We start from the raw sequence: 20160 nt of genomic DNA, 5'->3' as shown, positions 1-20160 counted from the left end.
AGAGAATGCAGCCGTCATGGCACACAGGGCCATTGTTTGCCCACCACAAGGAGCACATCAATATGTCAACCAGAAGGGATTCTGCTTGATTGTTATGCAGGCCTTGGTTGACCATAAAGGCAGATTCATGAACACCAACTTAGGATACACCAGCAAGGTGCATGATGCCAGGGTGTTCAGGAAATCTGGAGTTTACCTGTTTGGAGAAGAAGGGACATTATTCCTTCAAAATAATATGGCTATCAGTGGGGTGTCTGTGCCTACTGTAACTTTAGGGGACACGATCTACCCTCTGTTGCCCAGAATCCGTACCCCGGTGTATGAGCACCTGGCAGAAGAAGGTTTAATTACATTGAGTAGTTGTAGGACAGTAGTAGAATGTGCATTTGGTGCTGCTTACAAAACCATTTGGATGCAAGTGTGCCCAAAGCCATAATACAAAATACTGCCTTAAGAACAAATACAGTCAGCCGAACTGCTAGTCAGTAAAATACGTAAGCAGTAACAACATTGAAAAGTGCTATGTGCATGAAAACTGTCACAATGATACCAGTCTGTGCATTATCATCTCACTGGTAATGGAATTGCACACTGTCAGCATAACCTGTTCTCCTTTCCCCACGCTTGCATGGGGATCAACTGAACAGGGTATATCTGCTCACTTCCATCCTCAGATTGTGTTGACTGACTCATTACTCATCCGTCCCAGAATTGTCCACTAGCTGCTTTGGCTGCAGGACATACTAGCATGTAGGAGAGTCCACTGGCAATGGTGCTGGTGCAGACACTCCTGTCTGGTTGTCATGGTGATCAGCTGCTCAAACCGCTCCCTCTGTTGCCATCAGTCCTGCTCCCTTGTCCTTCAGTTGTGCTCTAGGGACTCCACCGTCACTTTGTCCTTCCTCTCCTACCCCAGCTGCTCTTATGCAATTCGAGGTGCCTCTCCAAGCTGCACCCAAAGTCACCATGCAGTTCTCACAGCAAATCATCCCTAATCCATTTTCTCCTTCCCCAAGAGGCCTGTGTGGCTGTCTCAGCCCAGCAGAGGTGGAAAGTATTGCCAAGGCAATGAAAGAGCATATTACTTTTTTTCCTTATCATGGACAAAAGTATATCTCCCCTTTTACATACTATGTCACGGCAAGGCCACAAACTGATACTTGGGTAGACCTTTATTTAATCTCTACACATTTTCCTGGTCAGCAGCAACTGCATCCATGTTACCAGCCCATAGACACTATGGAAAATATTTCATATTTAGTTTATTTGAAAAACAAAAATTAGAAGTTTTTTGGAATTGGGAGAGGGGGAAGGTCATTCGACTAGGACATTGGACTAGGACCTGCTACGAGTTAGTCTCAGCAGTATTTCAGTCAGCACTGGAGAACTTTAATCTGCCGGATATCCCAGATTTGAAGAGAATAACTCTTCAAGTCCTCTGGTAGAAGATCATCTGTGTACGCCAAGGAGATGTTTCATTGCCTGGTGACTGATCAGGAAATCAATGTCTGGAAGTGGCTAGTAAGGGGTGGGCATAGAAAATTTGCCTTGCCCAGGAATCTCCTGTATTCAAAATTTGCTACCAGGATCAGCCAAGATCGGTGAATAATTTACTAGATCACTTGGTGCGCATAAGCAGGATGTTGAACTGGGATGCAAAGCATGCTAACAGCTCAGGCTTTTCACACACACCTGCCACCTGGACAGCGTGCCAGAAGCACCAAGAAGCCCAGCACCAGAGTACTTTCCCACTTAGTACAGCTGGTAGGATATAGCTGGAACCCATCTTTAATGCTAGTACCAGTGCTGGCTGTCTGCCTGTGACAGAGAGGGACACATTAATGTTAGGTAAGTATGTCATCCCAGTTTTGAAGTAATTTGTTAGCAGTAACCAGTTAAATCCTAGCTAGAAGAAATCACTAGTTGCATACTTAAAAGTTTTTCTCCTGTTGGGATCACAACTGAAGCAAAGGCTGCCCCATAGCACATAATATCCTCCATAACAATAATTGCATTGCTCACAAGCTGGTGATACCCTTCCTCTTACGCTGTAATTTCCCCACTAAAAATAACAAAGCTTACGCAGCTTCTCCACTTTCTTTTCATTCCCAGTTGGATTCACAAAACTTGAATTGTAACAATTCTGCTTAAGCACGTTGCGGTGACTTCATAGTGAGCAACCAGCTTCTGAATCTTGGAAGATGACAGGAAGACAGTGTGCTTGGTGTCTAGATTAAGCTGCAGAGACAGGTTTTATAAAATTAACTTGGGCCATTTTCTTCTTCCTAACTGTGAACGAATTCTGCTTTGGTCATACTGTATGCTTCTGTAGCATCACACAGAGTAGCCTAGGAACAAATAATAAATAGGAAGAGGCAGTTTCCTTTTCTGTCACTGCATCTTGTATGAAGGCAGGAAAGGAGAGAGGTATTAAATTGCCACCTGGGAGGGTTATCTGAAATGTGTATTTTGAAGATCCATGCACAAGAGGCATGGCCAGATGCCATGACATCACTGTTATTACCAGCAGCCCGAGCTGTTACAGTGGAGAAGAGATTTTAAAAAATCAGTCATGGGCTATGATTTATGGGCTACAAAGACAGTCCCCACGGGTACGTTTAAAATATGCTTTGTTGCCATGATAACCCCCCCTCCCCCCACTCCCCAAATCGCTCACTCTTTCCCACCCTCACTCACTTTCACCGGGCTGGGGGTTGGGGTGTGGGAGGAGATATGGGCTGGGAGTGCAGGCTATGGCCAGGGATGAGGGGTTTGGGGTTCGGGAGTGGGCTTCAGGCTGGGCCAGGGGGTTGGGGTGTGGGGTCCCAGCAGCGCTTACAGTGACTCCAAGGAAGCGGCCACCAGGTCTCTGCAACCTCTAAGCACATGGGCGGCCAGGCGGCTCTGCACGGTGTGTGCTACCTTCGCGCCTGCAGACTCCGCTCCCCACAGCTCCCGTTTATCACGGTTCCCGGCCAATGGGAGCTGCAGAGCCAGTACTTGGGGTGGGGGAAGCATGTGGAGCCTCCCAGTCCCTTGTAGCCCCAGAGTCTAAGGGCTGCAGGGACCTGGCGGCCGCTTCCAGGAGCTGCATGGAGACAGGTCAGGTAGGGACTCTGCCTTAGTCCCAGGCCCCTGCTGTGCCACTGACCAGACTTTTAATGGCCCGATTGGCAGTGCCAGCCGAAGCCACCGGGGTGCCTTTTTGACCAGTCAAAAACCGGACGCCTGGCAACCCTACTGCCAGGAGTTTGCAAAGCGTAGTTAGCTTTTCTTCCCCCATTTCATAGGACTGTTTGATACATTCGATAATCCATACAGCGAGTCTAAGTATATTAGTTGCCTTTGTACCTTAATAGGAAAATAGATTGCCATGGATTGGTGTGCAGGGATGACAGCCCTGACGAGTGTGCTCCCCTGAGGGCAAAGGGGCGCACTAAGTTCGGAGCAATTCTCATTGAAAAAGTTTGCTTTAAAAAGCCTGGATACAGGTGTGGCATGAATGGGGGTTGGGTCAAGGCAGCTGTGTACAGATAAGCAAGGAAGGGAGTATAGATGGGGTGGAGAAGGGAGGGAATTAGAGAGGGGAGAGTGAGGCTGTGGAGAAGGGGAGAAACTCCAATAGGCAGATCTAAAGGTTGCCCCAAATGGGATTAATTTAATTGCCCACAGTGGGTGCCTTTTCAGAGCTTTCCAGTTGTCCCCTATTTCTTACCATTGGTATAGGGAACCCCTAGACAGTGTTGCAGTAATGTGATATACAAAGGCAATGGAAACATTTTTGAAGGTGACCCCCTGCAACCGTGTTCAGATATGGCTGCACTGGTCTGCATTTCAGGTCTTATGACTGGTAGACGATTCCCTACGCTGTAATTTTGTAGAAAGGAAAATTTTCAAATATACCCTTTAGTGAAAAGGCCACGGTTAGCTCGGCCTGTGGATAAGTGTTGGGGGTAAATCTGTCTGCACTATTTGTATAAGGCTGCTGGATAATGGTCAAAGCAAAGGACTAGAAAAACTGGGGAAATGAGTTGTCTTGCTTCTTGCATAAGACTTACCTTTGAATTTGTTGGAGCTTGATAAAAACAAGGTAGTTTCAACAAAGGAGGTCTTGAGAGTAAAGACACAGGTTCTGTGCTGGAGGATTCTCAGCTGCTCTCTCTGCCAAGCACACAGTCCAAGAGCTACTCCTGAGGGAATTCTGCACCACCGCACATGCGCAGAATTCAAGTCCCCCACAGATTTCTTTGCTTCCCTGCAGAAAGCTGGCTTTCTGACAGGGAAGCAAAGTGACTCTGCAAGAGCAGTCACACACCGTTCACTAGCTGCTCCAGTACATTGTTTCAGGCACATGGGGCAGCCAGCAGAGAGGTAAATCACCCCAGGGCTGGGCTGGAGGCAGGAGAGGATGGGACTTCCTCTTCCCCTGCAAGGAGTGGTTAGGGCTGGTCAAACCCACTGCCAGAAATCTCCCCCAGCTGCAGGAAGCTCAACATCCTCCCCTGCTTCCTGCCCCCATCGCTCCTCAGCTGCAGGGGGAGCAGTCACTGTACCGGGAGCTGCTTCCCCATCTGCCCAACCCCCATGCATCTGGACCTCCCATACCCAGACACCCCTTACAACCCTGACTCTCACTCAGAACCCTACCTAGTCCTCCATACCTGAACCCATCCCATTGAACCTCAACCCCTGCATCTGTAGCCCCCCTGCACCCAGACCCCCTGTTCCTGGACCTCCCGCCCTGTACTCAGACCACCCCCCACTGAGCTTCCTGTACTTAGACCCCCACCCTGACAAGCCTAAGCCCACACATGCAGACCCCCATGCCACTGACCCCCAACTAGGTGCACCCAGACCCCCAGCCACCAAGCCCCACTCCCCCAGAACCCAGACCCGCCTGCTGAGACCCCCACACCCAGGCCCCTGCACTGAGCCCCAACCACTTTCACCTGGAAGCCCCTGCAGAGTCCCATTGCCCTTGAACCTGGAGCCCCCCCAACGAGCCTCTGTGCATCCAGATTCCCCCATACCTAGACCCCCTTCTGAGCTGCCTGCACCCAGATTGTCCCACACAGAATTCTCTCATCTCACACCTGGATTCCCCAACACTGAGCCCCTCCACACTTGGATCCTACCTGGTTGAGCCTGCCTGCCCCACATCTGGTGTGTCTGGGGCAGAGGGGCTAGGCCCCAGGGTGTTTCTGGGGCAGGCCCAGGCCTTGTGCTGTGTCAGGGTTGGGTGCAGCCTCACTGAGTCCGTGTCTGGGGGGGCAGGAGGGGACTGCAAGGTGATCTCCTACCTTCGTACAGACAGTGGCCTGTGCTCCCCACTGCCATGCTGGAGCCTCTGCATTTATTTATTGGCAAATAAAACTTGCAGAATTTTAAAATATTGTGCGCAGAATTTTTAATTTTTCGGCACGTAATGCCCTCAGGAGTGAAGAACAAGCAGAATGATAGTCAGACTGTCACTCTCCTGGGTCTGCCGCACTAGATCGCGAAGTGCCCAGTGCAAAGTTAAGTACATTATGGCCAGGTGGAGCACCGGCATGAGGAAGCGGACCACATGTGTGGATTAAAGTATGGTTTCCCAGGTTTCACATTGGAATCACTATACCTGATCCTTGTCTAGCTTCCAGTACTTTCTACTTGCTGTGATTTGAGCTGACTCCAGTACTGGGGAGGAAATCATCCACATGGTTCAAGAGTTTGTTAAAAAGAAATAACCTCTAACCCATGTAGTTGCCGCTAGATCCCGCTCAGCTGGTTTATCCCCTAGATCAATAACCATAATGTTCTTTCAGGTGACCCCACATATTCCTACCTGCATGATGTGCCCCTGACACCACTTCTCCGTGCTCACATCTTCTTTATTTATACATTTAACATCCCATCTCAGAACTCTATTCCTTCTGTGACTGTCTTATGGAGATTAGTCCTGTACACCAGTTCAGTGACCTGGGTCCCCAGGCCTTATGCTTCTTGCTTATCAGTGATAGTGTATCTTGAAGATCATCTGTCTGCTTATGCACAAGGGTTGTACTTTTGAAATCATTTCAGTGTTGTCCTTGGGCAGACTGAGAGGGAAGGAGGTTGTCATTGCCCTAGAGAGTAAAGCTAAGTTACTGGGGTTGAATAAGACTTTGGTGGTGCTGGAATTTCCTTTCAGCAGCTGTATCCCAGTGTAGCAACCGCAGATCCTCTCCTGTCGCCTATGAGGCGCTTTTCATTCATTTAAAAAAGACTTAAAAAATCCCTGTCTTTAGTAAAACAGCATCAGGTGACTAAAGAGGGAGTTCAAGCCAGTGCTATCCTGCGTATGCCATATTGCTCACGCCTTGTGTTATTCTCTTTCCCTTTTGATTTACACAATTGCATAAAAAGTGGGAAGCCCCAAATTCACTAAAGAACGGTGAATAGCATACACTGTAATGTACCAGACCAAAAAAAATGGGCTCTTCTAAGCTAAGAAAATCCTGTCCCTTTAAACAAATAAAACCCTGTGGCAGAGCTCATTGACTGAAGCTGCTGGGGAGCAGCCTTTCTTAGAGGCAGTATTTCCCAGCAGTCCTCTTCCTGCATAAAGGGAGTGGCCACAATAGAACATGAGCTTCGGGTTTGTCTTCTACCGCGGGCATTGACTCTTTCCTGTAACTTCCTGTGTAATATGCGGTACAAAGTCAAACACATAAGCTCTTTTCACTAGAGCATCTGGCTGTCTTGCCCCAACTGTAACTTTTCTCCTGGTCAAATTGAAAGTTGCTCTGTTACGCTGTATTTATTAAAATGTGCATCCCACTGTAAAACAGCAACTCCTTTCAGAGATAACTGCTTCATTCTGTGTCTTATTCGCAGAGGCCCATCCGACTGTACCCAAAGGGAGTCAGTTGCCTATGTTCCGTGTGTGTGTGTGTATTCGGATTTGGTGATAGCATTTTTATTTGGAAAATGATGGCATTTCTTTGAAGAAAATGGCTGTTTTACTGGTGAACTGCTGAGTGTGTGCTTGCTTCACTGCTGGAGCACTCTCCCTGCAAAATTAAAATGTAGCTCCTCTTTGAAAAGTTAAATGAAAGTCCATTGGAAGAGGGATATTTAATGCTGCCAGAGAAGTTCTTGATTGCAGATTGTGCAGAACTGGTAATGAATGTGCACTGTCAGGGCCTAGAGATTTGCAGTATGAATTTCCCAGGGTCTAATCATCTCATAAGGCGGCTGAGTGTGACTCCTTCCCCAATAATCTACTTAACTCAGTAATTTACCCCTCCTTTCACATTGCAATGAGATTGAATCTCCCAGGTTGTTTGCATGACAAGCAACGCTGAATTGTGCGAGCCTTTGAAGGGGAAGCTGTGAGTTAATTGTAGCAGCTTGAGCTAATGGTTTCCCATGTTCACTGGCAAGTTAAGTGAGGAAGGGGACTTAAAATCATCCTTTATTGTGAGTACTATTATAGGCCACACCATGTGTTTCGAACGCTAAAATGTTAAAAAAAATGTTTGCCTTGCTAAGGATGTTTTCCCTACCAAAATCAGTCTGGGGCAATGGTTCTTAACCTGTGGCCACTTCTGGCCCAATCAGCACACAGCTGCAAGCACATGTGACATCCTCAGGGCCATACAGATACAGTAACTCCTGCCTTAACGTTGTAGTTATGTTCATGACAAATGCGACTTTAAGCGAAACAATGTTTAACTAATCCAATTTCCCCATAAGAATTAATGTAAATTGGGGGGGTTAGGTTACAGGGAATTTTTTTCATCAGACGAGACACCCCCCCCACACACACACACACTCTTTTAAACAATTTAATACTGTACACAGCAATGATGATTGTGAAGTTTGGTTGAGGTGGTGAAGTAAGAGGGTGGGATATTTCCCAGGGAATGCCTTACTACTAAATGATGAACTAGCATTCAGCTGAACCCTAAGGGTTAACCCGTTGTTAATGTAGCCTCACACTCTGCAACAGGGGTTTCAAACTCAAATGACCACAAGGAGGCTCAGAGTGTAGGGTGCAGCAGGGGGCTCAGGGCAGGGAGTTGGGGTGCAGGAGGGGTGCAGGATGCGGCAGTGGCTCAGGGAGTTGGGTGCAGGAGGGGTCCGGGGTGCGTCAGGGGGCTCAGGGCAGGGAGTTAGGGTGTGGGATGTGGCAGGGAGTCAAGGCAGGGAGTTGGGTGCAGGAGGGGTGCGAGCTCCGGCCCGGCGCCACTTACCTAGAGGTAGGCAGAGGGGCGGGGGGGCGCGGGGAGCTTGGCGGGCCGCACAGAAGAGCCCTGCAGGCCGTGTATTTGAGACCCCTGCTCTACAAGGCAGCACAAATGGAGGGAGGGAAGACAGCATGGCAGACAGAGACACTCACCGTGTGTGTGTGTGTGTGTGAGAGAGAGAGATGCGCATTGCGCCTTTAAGTACACTGACCCCACTCTAAGTACATTGCCTTTTTAAGTGGATTAGTAAATTGAGACAGCAGCTGCTGCCAGCAAGCTTGCTCTGTCCTGAGCTCTATCTGTCCCCCTTTCTCCCCCCCCCCCCACTTTATGGAGATGGGGTAAGCGGGGGGGGGGGGAGGGGGACACCCTGACATTAGCACCCTTCTTCTCCCTCCCCTCTGCACAGCAAGCAGGAGGCTCCCCAGAGCAGCTCCAAGGCAGAGGGCAGGAGCAACACATGGCAGTGGGGAGAGGGGCAGCTGAATTGTCGGCAATTGATAGCCTGCTGGGGGGCTGCAGCACAAGGAACTTAGGGGAGCAGGGAGCTAATAGTGGGGCTGCGGGTGCACCCTGGTTCCAAGCCCTCACCAGCTAGCTGCAACGGGCTGCTCTTCCTGCAAGCAGTGGACAAAGCAGGCAGCTGCCAAAGGACGTTATAAGGGATCATTGCCCAACTTTAAATGAGCATGTTCTCTAATTTATCAGCAACAAAACAAGGTTGACTGGGACGACTTTAAGTGAGGAGTTACTGTAGTATATATATTGTGCCTGCATAATCCATAGAGAGCTGGGTATGTGGCCCACAATGGCAAATGTTGAGAACCACTGATCTGGGCGGAAAACTGTCTTGTCTTTTTTTAGAAATTTGGATTTGCAGATAGATCTGCTGTGCTAATGTCAGCTACTGACTTATGTCCAAAGGAAGTTAACTGGGAGATGTTTCTTGGCAGTTGATCTTACTAAACATCTCTTCTCAAAGCCTTTAAAATCCCCATAGAGCTTTAAAAAATGACTTCTGTTAGCAAGCAAACTAACTGCCACACCCGAACCTTCATTTTTAAAGAAATTAGTGACAGCCCATCAAAAGTGTTAACTTTTAAACTTCATTAGGTTCACCTCGCACCAACCTTCATTGTACTTCCAAAAAAAAAAAAAGAGAGAGAGAGGAAAACCATCCTTTCCTTTTGTTTATTCGCCTCCTAAAAACAGGCATTGTGAATAGAATTCCTATTTCAAGATAAAATACATGGTAGGTGGTAACGTTTTGTTGACTTCTATCCAGAATTAAAGAGAGAAAAAATGTAATTGGAGCAAAGAGAGAGGACGCTTTGGGTAAACGTGGATTTTATTTAAATAACATTCCTGTTCCACGACTTGTCTTAAGTCAGAGGTTGCCCATTTGAGGGCTGCATCAGCACCTTGCTGCAGTCCCACGTGCTGCACCTAGAAAAAGTAAAATCAGGTAGTCTGCAGCTGTCCTTATCTTTAGCACAGCGTGTAGCCTGCACGGACTAAAGGTGCCAGTGTGACTGAGCTGGAGCAGGACCTGTTGGACAAACTGCAATCCACTATTAACGAGCTGTCAGAAGCCACATTGTAGAAGCCCATTGGCTCCCTTCAGCCACCTCATCTAAATATCGAGCACCATGTCGTTCTTGACCCAAAGCCCATTGAAAGTGATCTGGTTTTTTACATCGACTTCAAAGGGCTTTAGGTCTGGCCCCTGAGCCTTGATTCTGAATGTGAATCCAGGTTGGCAGACCCTTGTGCCTATGTGAGGCCCAGCTGATGTCAGTAGGGCTCCGCATGGATGCCTGGGTCAGGCCATGCAGATCTGCTTGCTGGATCAGCGCCCCAGAGAGCACAGGGTCTTTTCATAGTGCCCTGTCCTTAAAGGTGGATCGATCTTCAGTAATAAAACACACCCACAGGTGATATAGATTATAACAGAGGAATGATAAATCTGAAGTATAATTTTAAAATGCATCTTTGTATAATCTGATTGAAGACAAGAATTAAAAAACATCATTTTATAGTTTGAGACACACCTTTATAAGAATGCAATGAAGGGGATCTGTTTTTGTCATTTGAAAAGACTTTCAGTGTTGGTTTTATATGTGAAACTTCTGCAGACTTGCACCATCTGGCTTGAGTTACTGCTCTGCAGATAGTCCTCCTAGAACGGTGGGTCTCAAACTTTTTTACTGGCGACCCCTTTCACACAGCAAGCCTCTGAGTGTGACCCTCCCCCTTATAAATTAAACGCACTTTTTAATATATTTAACACCATTATAAATGCTGAAGGCAAGCGGGGTTTGGGGTGGAGGCTGGCAGCTTGCGAACCCCCATGTAATAACTTTGCGACCCCCTGAGAGGTCCCAACCCCCAGTTTGAGAACCCCTGTTCTAGAAGTCATGTAAACAATATTACTTTTTCAATGGTAGCACTAGTGATCTTTTTTTACTATTATACAAAGCAAAACACCATATTTGTTCAATCACTAGAAATTTTGATATCCAGCGTATTTTTCCTGGGGTGATGTAGGTCCCCCAGATTCCTTTAAGGTCCCATATTGCAGTCACCACTCTTCTGACCTGAAAAACAACACATTTGAAACTGGTAATGCAGTACATACTGTAATTAACCTGTGGAACTCACTAACACAAGATATTGAAGCAGCGAAGAGGGGCTGCTGTTAAACAGCATAAGGCACTCCCACCACCACCCGCATGATCAGTCTTAAGATCTTGTCTACAATTGCAGCGGGGTGTGTAGAGTCCAGGTAGCTACATGCTCCAGTGAAAGGCAGGCTATGTCTGGATTCACTGCAGTGTGTAGCTGTATGCGGCAGTGAAAGGATCTGGCAGGGGTGAGGCAGTGTGGATACCAGAGCCTTTCCCCACTGCCAAAGCCTTTCCCTGCAGCAGGGAAGGACTTTGCCAAGGGGAGCTGCTGGAACTTCCCGCCGCCGCCAGTATCTTTCACTGTATCGGGGAAAGGCTCTGTTGTGTGGAGGCAGTGTGACCACACTACTCTGCTAAAAACAGCAATGTAGACATGGGAGGTACTGCTTGGGTGTGTAGAGAGCCGTGTAGGGTACGTACCTAAGCAGTGCCTGACCGTCTACACTGCTATTTATACCTATGCTAGCTGGGTGAGCAGTGTCTGTACAGAGTCCCACATGGCATTCTGATAAGTAAGCTGGAGAAATGCGGGCTTAACAGAACTATCATTAAGTGGACACACAATTGGTTAAACAACCGCAAACAAAGAGTAACTATTCATGGAATGAGGTCATATTGGAGGGAGGTCTCAAGTGGAGTTACACGTGGATCTGTTCTGGATCCAGAGTTGTTTAACATCTTTATTAATGACCTGGATGTAGGTATAGAGAGCATACTGATCAAGTCTGCAGATGATACAAAGCTGGTGGGGGTTGCCAACACTTTGGAGGATAGGGCTAAAATTCAGAGGGATCTTGATTAAATTGGAGAAGAGGCCTATAGACAACAAAATTAAATTCAACTAAGACAAGTGTCAGGTGCTACACTTAGGGAAGAAAAACCAAATATACAAATACAGAGTGGGGGATAACTGGCTTGGCAGCAGCACTGCTGAGAAGGATCTGGGAGTTGTGGAGGATCACAACCTCAACATGAGTCAGTAATGCAATGCTGTTTCAAAAAACAAAGGCAATTTTAGGTTGCATTTTCAGAGGCATAGCATGCCAGTCAGGGGAGGTGATAGTACCGCTCTACTCGATACTGGTTAGGCCTCAGCTAGAGTAGTGTCTAATTTTGGTCACCAATGTACAGAAAGGATGTAGAGAAACTGGAAAGGATCCAGAAGTGAGTGACAAAGATGATCAAAGGGATGGAACGCAAGCCACACGAGCAAAGGCTGAAGGAACTGCGTATGGTTGATTTGAAAAAGAGGAGATTAATGGAGGACATAACGGTCTTCAAATACTTGAAAGGCTGCCATAAAAAAGATGGAGAAAAGTTGTTTTCTTTTGTCACAGAGGGTAGGACAAGAGGCAATGGGTTCAAACTACAGCATGGCAGATTTAGATTAAATTTCAGGAAAAACTTCCTAACTGTAAGAACAGTAGGACAATAGAACAGACTGCCTAGGGAGGTTGTGGAAGTTTGTTCACTGGAGGTTTTCAAAAGGAGGCTGCATAGCCATCTGTCTTGGATAGTTTAGACACAAAAAATCCTGCACTTTTGCTGGGGGTTAGACTAGATGACCCTTGTAGTCCCTTCTAACCGTATGGTTCTATGATTCTAAGTACCCTACACGGCTCTCTACTGTCTACATAGCACTTCTAATCCTTGCTGGCTCATCAAGTGACAACCAGGTGATCATCAAATCCAGGACATGTGTAGATCTATGCTCCACTCACTGCTGCTCAATCATCAACTTAACAACCTAGATGTTTTTATCTCTCCTTCATCCCTCTCTACCTGCTGAGGTATGCAGTTTGTAACATCAGCCACTGATGTATGAAAAGAAGAACAATGAATAAATAGTATGTACAACATCGAATTTTTGTTTAGTGGGAAAATCTTGCTTTACAGTGCTTTGTCACTGTATTTATTAACCAGTTGGTCTCAAATGTCCTAGTTATAATGAACCAGAAGAACCCACAAGCTGCAGTTCCATAATATTTAGAGATGCATTGTACCCTGTAAAGGCTCTGACCTGCTGGGTGGTGGTACTTTATCCTTGATCTGGCAAAGCATTTAAGAACGTGTTTAAGTACATGAATGGTCCCGTAGATCTCTGTACCTTGCAGGATTGTGCCAATAAAGAATTTATTCCAAACATCCTGACTCAAATAGTAATATCCAGGAAGTTTCATGAATTTTAATGTCAGCTTAAAAGGAAACATTCCTAGCTACAAATCCTTAAATGTGTAGACATATTTCTAGACCAAGACAAGGCAGAACCCAGTGATTCTCTGATATTTTGGGAGTGGAGGAAACTGGGTGGGATTGTCTAAATAAACATAGGTAATAGGAAAAAACCTCTTCTCTCTTTTGAGTTCTGCAATGGCAGAACTTAGTTTTGAATGTATTCGCCTTTGGTGAGCTTTTAATGAATTAAGAATAAACTGAAACAGATTGCAAATGTTCCAGAGAGACTTTTTAGTGGCAAGGTGATTAATAAGGGACACTCCTGGTAATACTATCAAAACAGTGGTACTGGAGAAGCATATGGAATGTCCTAAATTCAGGGGAAGCAGTAGAATTCAGACAAATGAGCCACAACGATTTATATGCCTCTTTACTATTTTTCTTCCTAGAGGTGCAAGGGGAATAAACAAGGAAAACTACTACAGCACTAGATTCAAAGGAAAACTCAGTATAGTAAGATAAGCAATTTAATTTCACGTCAAAATATTTTGTACTGATCATTTTTTGTCTTACAACGGGTGCATTCACTATACAGACTTCTTTTTTGTGAACCTCCATATGTAATTTTGGCACTATCTAAGGAGTAACACTATAAAGAGTTAAAAAAGGTGGACGTGTTTCAGGGCATGAGAACACGATACTGTATATATGAGGACATGGTTTCAAACCTTATTGCCATATGCAGGTTCTCCCAATTCCCCTTCTGTTTTTACTACCCTTCTCTGTTGGGAACAAAAGTCTCCAGTGGTTAGTGAGTATAGAGGGGTTACCCTGTATTAATCTGTAACAAATACCACATTCAGTCCCATGGGTACATCCAGCTCAGCCTTGCATTACTCATGTCACCCAGTCAGCTTTTTTCCCCTGCTCTTTGTTCTTAATGCAATTATTTCTTTATTTCCTTTAAAGACATTTATTTTGCAGCTGCTGTGGCAGCTTATATTTGTCATGTGTGATAGCAAAGGCAGAGAACTAGAGCTAGGAGCCTATAAACTTAGCAAAGTTTAGAAAAGTATTGAGATGAAATAATGTGAGAATTTTCTGTCCTTTTTTGTACTTCATTTTTGTAAAATGAGAACAAACTTCTTGTATTTTACTTGCATAAATTTTACAGTTTTGGCACTGCTCAAGACAGGGCCTTAAAAAAATTAGCCACCCCAACACGGGAGGCAAAGCGGTTTTCCAAAACCAAAATAATTATGTGTTGTGCACTAGCATTTAGGAATCAAAGATCAGTGTGTGTGGGCTCTGACAAATGCTTTTTTTTTTTTTTTTTTTTTTTAGAAGAAACTTCTGTTAACAGTTAGATTACTTCAGGAGTTCAGAAAGGACTGAATTCCCTACTTGGTCTACATGAACAAGGGTTTTTAAATTGCTACTGAACTGTGGTATTTTATCAGCCTTCTATTCTTCAGACTCAGTTACCCATGGACTTTTAAAAAAATGATTGTGCAATTTGAATGTAATTGCTCATCACAATTCTGTGCTTATTGGCTGGAGGCTATTTCTGAAATATCCTATGTCTCACCTGGTCTGTTGTTTCCACTGGCACTTTTAGAAGGGTTGTTTCTTATTAACAGCTGTAAGTGGCATTAATAATAAATATTTAGTTGCTGTTTTCCGTAGTAGTGAGGTGTTCTGGTTCCTTTGGATTGCCAAAGGGTGATCATGTTTCTAAGAATATTGTTCCTGTTTTAATTATTAATTTAAATATTTTTCTCAACAGAAGTGCCATATATATATATATATAAAATCAACAAATGTACAGGTATTAAAGATATGTTTCAGCAAAAGTTGGTATTTACCTAATTTAGTATATAATATATTTTCAGGTTTCTTAGCAGTGGGTTAATTGTATTTAAATTTCTGAGAACCATGGTGAAAGATGTGTTGCAGTTGTTTCCACCACCATATTTGTGAGATGATAAATATTTCTCCACTTGAATGTTAACCTTATCAAGGTCCATCTACTGTTTAAGTCTTCCTAAAATAGTTGAGAAAAACATCATCCCAATAGCTCAATGCCTGTGTGAGATTGAGCATGCATTGGAAGGATTATGCAAGTTTCTGTTCTACTTGATGCTCATAAAATTTCATATAAAACTACTAAATGCTTAAGGCATGAAACCTAGGAACACTGTAGCATTGTCTAGAAAAACTGTACGCAGGTGCTCCTTGACTACTGCAGCAGATGGTTAAAACAGGTTTTGATTATTTTTTTTCAGTATTATAAAAAAAATCAAACTTTCCCCTCCTCAGAACACTTTGTATCAGTTACGAAATCAGAATATAAAGTACTGCACAAATAGACCTGTAACTGTTAAGCACTTAAAATAACATTTACTTGCCTTACAGCAGCTTACAAAGGAATTGATCTGGATGTATAGTTTATAGAACATTTTTCTTAAGGAAGGTGTGCTGTGCTAATAGGCTTACATACACAGGGCCGGTGCAAGGACGTTTCGCGCCCTAGGTGAAACTTCCACCTTGCACCCTCCCCCTCCCCCCCCATTCCGCCTCACGCAGCAGCTCCCCACCCTCCGCCCTGAGGCACCCCCCCGCCTCAGCTCACCTCTGGTCCACGCACAAGCACCCCGAGTACGCCGTCGCTGCTTCACTTCTCCCGCCTCCCAGGCTTGCGGTGTCAATCAGCTTAGGCGCCACAAGCCTGGGAGGCAGGAAAAGTGAAGGGGCCATGGCGTGCTCAGGGAGGAGGCGGGGCAGGGGTGAACTGGGGCGGGGAGTTCCCCTGCGTGCTGCCCCCCCCCTTACTTGCTGCAAGCGGCCCTCACCGCGCTCCCCTGCCCCAGCTCCCTCTCCCTAAATGCTGGAGGTGACTGGGGCGGCCGAAGATCCGGCTGCCGCGGTTGCTGCCGAAGAAAATGGCGCCCCCCAAATCCCAGCGCCCTAGGCGACCGCCTAGGTCGCCTAAATGATTGCACCGGCCCTGTACATACAACATGTATGTCTCATTGTATTTAGTAAAATTACTAGAAACTGAAGAAATTAAAGCACAGTAGTTTTTACTGAATGAAAATGAAGCTGTCCATGTAAAGTACAAAAGGAATTCTATTGTGTGTGAGGAAGTGGGCCCTCAGATTTTCCTAACTATGAAAAGTATGGCATTTGATTTAAAAATACAAAGCCTAACCCAATTAAAAGTTAATAAAGATAAGGCGTAGGCTTTGCTACATTCTGTTCAACAGCTGCCGGAGCTGAGTTGGCATGATCAGTTCATTTCTTTTAGTCTTGCTGAAATGAAAAGTGAGGGAATGGTGTCTGAAATGTATGTTTGGATACTAGAGGGAAAAAATCTTTTTTTAAAAAAAATCACACTACTCATCTGTTCAAGTCTTATTGGACTGGGAGTGAACACTTGGCAAACAGTAACAGAGGATACACTAGGCCTCCTAACCCATAGGTCATGTACTAGTATTGGATGAGACATCACCCTTATAAAAACTAGAATGCAAAGACTTCCATGTGTTTGGCACTACCTCCAGGAGCACAAACCAAGGGTCTGAGGCTGCACACACGTAAACACACAAGGCGCATGGGAGTGCTCACGTGAGTAAATTGACTTACTTGCCTACGTCTCAGTACCACTGAGGCCTGATACTGTAATTGCTGACTACCGGGCATAGTGCTTACTAGCATGAACAGATTCAGTAACGTCAATGGCGATTCTAGGGAGCCCTAGGGGGCTGCGCAGTGCATGCTCCAAATAGATGTGCCACAGCCTGGTAGGAAGGTCCCAGGGGAGTGTAACTTGGGTGGACCAGTGAATGGTCTGCACACTGCAACACCCCTTTGGGCCCTGAGTCAGGAGCGGATGGAGTGGGAGGGCCTGCTCCCCTTCCTACTCCCTCCCCATCATCACAGAACCCAAAGGGGAGAAGAAGGAGGATGCAAAAGGGACTGAGTCTTGCTGTGTCCACCCTGACAGGGCCCTCTCCAGAGCAGGCAGACAGAAGAGAACTGTAGTGCCATTGCCCAACCACTAAGCCAGCTGGCTGTTAGATGGACCCACTGGAGCATACGTAAATGGCTCCCATCACTGTGGCATCTGAGTGTCTGTTAGTCACTTGTGAATTTACCCCCTTAACCTTCTTGTGAGCTAAGAAGCTATTATCTCCATTCTACAGATGGAGAAACCGAGGCACAGAGAGATTGAGTGACTTGTCCCAAATCTCCCCCAGAGTCTGGGACAGAACCAAATATTGATCCAAGAATAAGTGCCCAGTCCAGTGCCTTAACCAGAAAACTATCTTTCCTCCTTTAAGGCCCCAGTTCAAGAAGGTCCTTACACATGCGTGTTTCTTTAAGCACAGGTATAGTCTCGCTGAAGTCAATTAACACTTGTGCTGAGCCTGAATGTGACTATTGTGACCCAAATTAGGATGTATCTTGCAGTCCCCAGCTCCAAAGGAGCCCTTCCTCCATTAGGCCACAGCGTCCTGTTATTTGTGTACCAGACTCTTCCACGTCGTATATTTTGTTGATACCTCATTTTATAAAATCAGCTTTGGTAGGCAGAGCTACCAGAAAATAACCATTGGTTCTTTATGCAAGTTCTCTGCTGCATGAGAGAGACAACAAAGGGGTAAGAGTTCTAGAAAGAATGTGTGCTAGAAAGCTCTCCTATGAGTTCATCGGGGAGAGAGAAAGGAGTTGGTGGTAAACAAAGCTAATGCCAAGTGCATCATGCGCTGCACAGAACTAGCTGTCTGCAGAAATCTTACTGCATGTGATAGCGGTAGGCAGACAAGAAGAAGTGAGAGTGTGGGCATGTCTAGCTATAAACATGAGCAAAACTAAGCTCAATTACTAGCACAACTTAGTTTACCATAAACTTTTGAAATCCCTGAGGGAGGAAAACAAATAGCTTGTCCATCTGCACTACATCTTGAAGTCAGAGGTGGAAGCCAGAGCACATCTCCACTTAGGGTGACCAGATAGCAAGTGTGAAAAATCAGGACAGAGAGGGTGTGTGTGGGGGGAAAGAGAGGGGTGGTCATTGGTGCCTATATAAGAAAAGCCCCAAATATCGGTCTGTCTCTATAAAATCGGGACATCTGGTCACCCTATCTCCACTCCACCATCTAGTCCTCAACCACTTCTAAAGGAAAAGCTCCTTCTCCCAGAGCCGACATAGTAACATGGGTGATGTTTCAGCTACTCTAGCTTTATATTTGGCACACCAGAAAATGTACGTTTCTGCTGCAGACCATTGGAAATTGCAAAGGGAGGCAACTGAAGGGTGTAACAATCCAACAGTAATACAGGCCTTGAGTGAATTAAGAATGAAAGAAACAGCTATGCAGACGTGTGTAACCGCTTTAAATGTGCTGTATGTAATTAATCCTCTTCCGTGATGTTTGTTTAGACGTTATAAACGCATGTCTCTTTCTCCAGGCAGTACCCCAAAGAGCATTTTCCTTTCTGGTAGGTTTACCTCACACAGATATTCTGGAGCAGTGCTGCATACTCGTGCATTTGCCATTTTATGGGTCCTGCTAGTAGCTCCATATTTGAGGTTGCCAGAGTCATTCCATTTTTTACCGTATTTTTCACCCATTACAACATTTTTGTTAAAGAAAAATCCACACTCCTTTTGAGCTGGAATTTCTCATGCTTAATCTGTGCACAGGTGATTTATGGTGCTAGTGGGGCTATAATAGAAATGCACAATATTATGAAGTGAATTGAACAGACCATGCTGAAATGTTTATTGCTGTCTTTGAAATGTAACACATTGGGATGATGGTGCCTCTCCAAGAAAGAGTGAGAGCTAAGCAAAGCTTGGCTCTCAGGGTATTTTTAGTATTCCAATAAAAGACCATGCTTTTAAAGGAAATCGCTTATTGCCATCTTACAATCAAGAATGCACAAGTGTTCCAGGGAGTGCAAGAAATATGCTTCAAGAATGTAAAAACCATAAGGAACTAATCATTAAATATTCTCTTCTCCTTTTCCACTCCCCATCCTCCTCTGATGAAGACACTGGAAGTTTTGTTGTCTGTATGTAAAACTCAGCCATTATGAGTTTAAAAAAGAAATGAAGTGCCTTCAAAGCTTGTCCCATTTTCAAAAGCTCCTATTCCCCCGTGACTTAAGTCCCATTGACTAGAGATACCATTTTCAAAAGTGCCTAAGAGCCAGGTTTTTAAAGGTATTTAATCTGGCCCTAAGTCCTAGTTTCAAAAGTGACTGAGTTGCTTAAAAGCCTGAACCCAGGTCTATGCTATTCAGAGCAGTTTTTCATCCCAGATCACTTAGAATAAGTCTGAGCAGAGATCTGTATCCCACATCCCTGGCTAGCGCCCTAACCACCAGGAGAGAGACAGCACGTGCTCGCGTCCAAAACCACATACATCCACCAGTTTTGTTTTCATGGAAACGTTGGGAAGGTTTTGGGTTGTTCCAGTGCAGAACAAAAACAGATTGGGAAACCTTGAAAGTTGCTACGAAACAGAGTTGTCACTTCTGGCGAACTCTATCATTGTCCATATTTCCTTCTGCTTTCTTCCCTCCCACACACGCCATATGTAATGACATGGGCATGTTAGCCAGCGCCCTGCTGCTTTGTTCCATGCATTTGAGGTGGTTAGAACCATATTTTTCAATCAATTTGTCTCCATTCAGATGTTCAGACAGGCTTTAAACAGCCTAGAAGTGCTTGTAACTGCCATCGCATGCAGCAAGCATGGCAGCCCAAGCTTGTGTAACTGTCCCCCTTCACCCACACCCAGAACATAAATTGCATAAATTGGCAATAGTAGCATGCCCTGCGTTGCCGCTGCATTCACTTGTGAAACATGGCAGTGGAAGCCTTGTGAGGTACATTGACTGATGCCATTTCCCCACCTTTGCTTGCTTTCCCGGTTTTTCTCTGTTACTAAGACCTTGACTGGCATGCTCAGCACAGTGTGACACACAGAGGAAGACACAGATCTTTCCTCATGGCGCTTACAATGAAAGGTTAAATTCAGGGCTGGTGTCTTAGTGGGTGTAATGTACCTGCACCC

The 20160-nt window shown here is 45.4% G+C and overlaps 1 protein-coding gene across 9 annotated transcripts in view; it reads left to right on the top strand.

Annotated features, from left to right (window-relative positions):
- STX8 (syntaxin 8) overlaps positions 1–20160 on the top strand; it is a 168855-nt gene that overhangs the window by 125988 nt on the left and 22707 nt on the right. Inside the window, exon 8 of one of the 9 annotated variants that reach the window (XM_039501278.1) lies at positions 14417–14757. The exons of the other annotated variants lie outside the window; for them this stretch is intronic. Within the exon in view, the coding sequence (XP_039357212.1) occupies positions 14417–14439 (23 nt within the window). The 3' untranslated portion in view covers positions 14440–14757. Of the gene's footprint in view, positions 1–14416; positions 14758–20160 lie in introns of those variants that run through there. 9 annotated transcript variants of the gene reach the window in all.

This window comes from Mauremys reevesii, linkage group 15 (assembly GCF_016161935.1).
Source record: "Mauremys reevesii isolate NIE-2019 linkage group 15, ASM1616193v1, whole genome shotgun sequence".
Lineage (NCBI taxonomy): Eukaryota > Metazoa > Chordata > Testudines > Geoemydidae > Mauremys > Mauremys reevesii.
This window is presented reverse-complemented; position numbering and strand designations above follow the sequence as displayed.